The 4381-nt window shown below is 51.1% G+C and overlaps 1 protein-coding gene across 1 annotated transcript in view; it reads left to right on the top strand.

Moving 5' to 3' along the window:
* The first annotated feature begins 2347 nt into the window (after nucleotides 1-2347).
* Nucleotides 2348-4381, top strand: part of LOC127566896 (homeobox protein Hox-C10-like) — a 5980-nt gene continuing 3946 nt past the window's right edge. Inside the window, exon 1 of the mRNA XM_052009417.1 lies at nucleotides 2348-2900. Within this exon, the coding sequence (XP_051865377.1) occupies nucleotides 2348-2900 (553 nt within the window). The remainder of the gene's footprint in view (nucleotides 2901-4381) is intronic.

Below are 4381 nucleotides of genomic sequence, written 5' to 3'. Positions count from 1 at the left end.
CCCCCAACCCCTCTCGTCCACGGCCGAACGAAATTTGTTTCCCGCTTTCCGGCAAAATCTATCTCAAAGTCTTTTTAAAATCTTGACCTTGATGCCAAGACCGTCCGCAAACCGCTATTCGATGGGTAGAAGCGTTAACCCTTCTTTTCTTTAAAAAAAAGGCAAAAACAACCGCGGGGAAAAGAAAGATATGATTAACTTATTTTACAGATATTTCTGTACATATCAGTCGGCTGTGCGCGTTAAATTTCAAACGTATAGAGGTCTCGGGCAGCGCCTGTCTCCAGTACGTTCTTAAACTAGAATCAAATCTTGCAAAATCCTATTTAATTTAAAAATAAATACATAAACGGCAGTAAGAGGAATTATTGAGCTTTAACTTTAAAAAAAAGAATCTGTAATTAATAATCTTTCTAGTTAAATAAAGAGTTTTGCGATTATGGTTTCGGGAAGACTTAGTCACAACCAGAAAGAGAAAGAGATGAAGCAAAAAGCACCTTTCATTTTTCCCAACCATTTCCCAACGCATTTGAAGAGAGAGAGAGAGAGAGAGAAATATATAACATTCAGCACAGCTTTCAAGAAGGAAATTCCGCTCGAGTTCCCCATTTGGAAAATAATAAGTTGATCGTAATTTCTTCAACTGCAGAGACTTTGCCGAGGTACTTCTCAGGCCCGGAGGTCGTTTGCCTCGGAGGGACACCCTGCCTTTGTTTGACGGGGACGCGCGGTTTCCCGTCCAGAAAGATGACCGTAAACTTCAAAACAGGGTTCGCAATTTAAAAATAAAATCGCGGAAGGAAAACGTCTACTTTTTAAATTAAATACCGCCTTAGGTTTTACCGTTCTTATGACCATGATTACAAGGACTGGGAATATCTTTGCAACACAAAATGCCTTGAAAATGTTCAGGTTATTTGTTCAGTCAGATTTTTTCCCTCTGGGGCGAACGACTGGGCTTTGCTGGAAGGGCAAAAATTGCGCTGAATTTTGTCAGTAGAATCGGTTTTACGCGAAGCAAATTCTGCCGCTGGGATCGTTATTCAAACCCTGGCGCCGAGGAAACCGGTAAACCCGGAGTTTGAAAACATTTACCAAAAACGGGGGAGTGTTCATTAATGAAAGTCGGATGTTCGCGGAATTTTCTGAATTTTTTTTGAGGGGGTGAAGGATTTTTAAGTCACGAAATTAATATTTTTTTTAGTTGAACGTTAAATTACTTAAGTCTCCTTGTGACCAGGAGTGTTTTGCCTTCAAACGGAGAGACGTACATTGCCGGATTTGTGTGTGAGGTGGAAGGGGAGGGGGGAGCGGTGTGGGAGGGGGGGAATTAGAGGGGGCGGTGGTGAGGAAAGAATTGGAGGCGGCGGTGGGGAGGGTGAGAGGGTATTGAGGGGCGGCAGTGGGGAGGGAGGGGATTGGAGGGGGCGGTGGGGAGGGAGGGAGGGGATTGGAAGCAGCGACGGTGAGAGAATTGGAGGGGCGGTGGGGAGGGAGAGAGGGTATTGAGGGGCGGAGGTGGGGAGGGAGGGAATTGAAGGAGGCGGCGGTGAAGGGGAAAATTGGAAGGGGCGGCGGTGGGGAGGGAGCGGATTGGAGGGGGGCGGAGGTGGGGAGGGAGCGGGTTGGAGGGGGCGGCGGTGGGGAGGGAGGGGGTTGGAGGGGAGCGGAGGTGGGGAGGGAGCGGGTTGGAGGGAGGCGGCGGTGGGGAGAGAGCGGGTTGGACGGGGGCGGCGGTGGGGAGGGAGCGGATTGGAGGGGGTCGGCGGTGGGGAGGGAGCGGGTTGGAGGGGGGCGGCGGTGGGGAGGGAGCGGGTTGGACGGGGTTCCGAGACCCCGCGATGCCCCTCGCCCGCGGCTAGGTGCCGCTGTGGCTCCACCTCCGGCGCCCTCCGCCCCGCCGGCCAACTTGAACCAAGTGACGTCATCGAGGTTGACCGACTCAAGGCCATTTTCAGATTTCATTGGCCTGACGGTCACGTGAGGGGCCTCCACCTCCCCCACCTCCATCCAACTCCACCCCCGCCCCCTCACCTCCCCGCCACCCTCTCCTCCTCCTCCCAAAAGCAAACCGGGCCCATAATAATCCCGTGGAGGAAAAGATAGTTAATTCGTTTTTTGGCCAAAATATCCTCCCATTGATCAACTCCCTCAACCCAACCCAATCCATCCCCGTCCCAACTCAACCCAACCCATCCCCATCCCAACCCAACCCAACCCATCGCTTCTTCAGGTATGTCACCCCGCAGTGTGTGACCAGCCACCCCCTCCCTCCCCAACCCCCTCCCCCTCCCGCCACACTTGAAAATGTCATGGTTCGGACGGGACTGTACCCCAGGACCACATCATGGATCCCTTGGCGAGGCCGGGCAGAGGTGAGAGCTTCCGAGACATGACCGATCTCTACGTGCAGTCGGCCGGCGAGTACGGTTGCGGCGCCCGGCACTGCTCCCTGCTCGCCTCCCGGGGCGAGCTGAGCTCCGGCTGCGCCGGTCTCGCCGGTTTCCCAAGTCTCGGGCCATTGGAGGGTTGGAGCGAGGCGCCGGTGGACCGCGAGCCGGAGCCCGGCGCCTTCCCGGTGAAGGTGGAAGACGCTTCCTGCCTCTACGGGGCGAGCACCGGTCGGAAGGCGGCGCAGGCGGGAGGCGCCGTCCCCGGTTACTTCCGCGTCGCCGAAGCCTACGCGCCGGACCGTCCGGCCGGGGCCGAGGCCCGCGAGGGCGAGAGCGGGAAGCGGCAGCGGGGCGGCGAGGGCGATGCCAAGGACTGCGGGGCACAGGCGGCGGCGCCGGCGGAGGCGGCCGAGAAACGGGAGCGAGCCGGCGAGGAGGAGGCGGCGGCGGTGACGGCGGCAGCGGAACCGGAGCTGAGTTCCGACGCATCGGAAAACGAAATCAAAGGTAGATCCAGCGGAGAGAGAATGGTCTGTCTATCTATCTCTCTTTATCTCTCTCTCTTTGTCTCTCTATCTATCTGTCTATCTCTCTCTATCTCTTTCTTTCTATTTCTCCCTCTCTCTCTATATATAATTACATACAGAATTCTATATATATATATATATATATATATATATATGTTTGTTTGTGTGTGTGTATCTCCCATTATTTACCAAAAAAAATTGTTTTACCTCGAACCCGCCCCAAGACTTAGATGCAATCTCTCGCCCTCGAGTACTTAAGACTGCTAACACAGGGAGAAAAGTGACGCCAAAATAATACTATTCCTGCACCCCCATTTAATACATATTTTAGTTAATTATTTGCGCCAAACTCTCCATCGGCTGGAAGCAATTTAAAACGCGCCTCCCGTATTCCCGCAGTGATTAAGGATTTAATGACCGGGTTCTGATGTAGCCACTGATGTATAGTATTTTTAAAATAAATTGCATTCAGGCGATTAATTTCCCCCCAGCAGTGTATTTTTTAAAGTTTTTTTTGTTAAATTAAAATGTGTTGTGCGCTCATTAGTAAGCTGGTGCACGGCCGGGTAAGTTAAGATTTTATTTATTTAAATTAAAACGCATGTTTGAGGGAGACTTCAGCCGAGCGGGGAAGGTTTGGGACACTCTCAGTTCGTGTTTTAAACCGCACCAGGTCAAGTTAGGGTTTAAATTCCTTCAAACACGCCCCGGAGGCGTCTGAAGAGGCTGGGATGACACAGCGCGCAGTTCGTTCTTTGTGTGTGTGTGTGTGTGTGTGTGTGTGTGTGTGTGTGTGTGTGTGTGTGTGTGTGTGTGTGTGTGTGTGTGTGTGTGTGTGTGGTTTCGATCTGAACTGCCTTAGATCTGTCAGTCCTCCATCTAAATCTGAAATCTAGCTGTTTGTGAACTTCACAACAACGCGGCCAAACGCAATCCTTAAACAGCAGACGGGGACATAATTTACAAAACTATCTTTCCCCCAACCCCTCCCCGGGCCGAGGAGAAACTCTCCTGAAGGTTCGGTCGACCCTCCAGAGTTCGACGCGCGAACCAGACTGAAGTCGATGAAGAATTATCTGTGGGGATTTTATTTTTTTTAAAAATTTTCTTTTTCGCTCCGCACGGATTTCACAAATGCAATTTCGGGGAGTTCTGTCATTCAGCGTGCGCGGAGGTAACGCCAGACACGGCGTGGCTGTCCTCGGAGAGGTTTGGCGACGGGTTAAGGATTTAAAAAAAACTGTTCCCGTTTGAGATCGCGTTTGGAAGGATTTGTAAATTTATTTACATATCATCTGTTAATTTATTTTCCAAATATTACAACATATAGCTAATACCCCCTCTCTCCCTCTCTCTCTTTCTATCTCTCTCTCGCTCTTTCTCTCTCTCCCTCTCTCTCTCTCTATATATATATTTATGTCTATTTATCTATATCTGTCTATCTATCTATATCTGTCTATT

The sequence above is a fragment of the Pristis pectinata genome, chromosome X, assembly GCF_009764475.1.
Source record: "Pristis pectinata isolate sPriPec2 chromosome X, sPriPec2.1.pri, whole genome shotgun sequence".
NCBI classification, from domain to species: Eukaryota; Metazoa; Chordata; class Chondrichthyes; order Rhinopristiformes; family Pristidae; genus Pristis; species Pristis pectinata.
The sequence above is the reverse complement of the archived record's forward strand: the minus strand, read 5'-3'. Positions and strand labels throughout refer to the sequence as shown.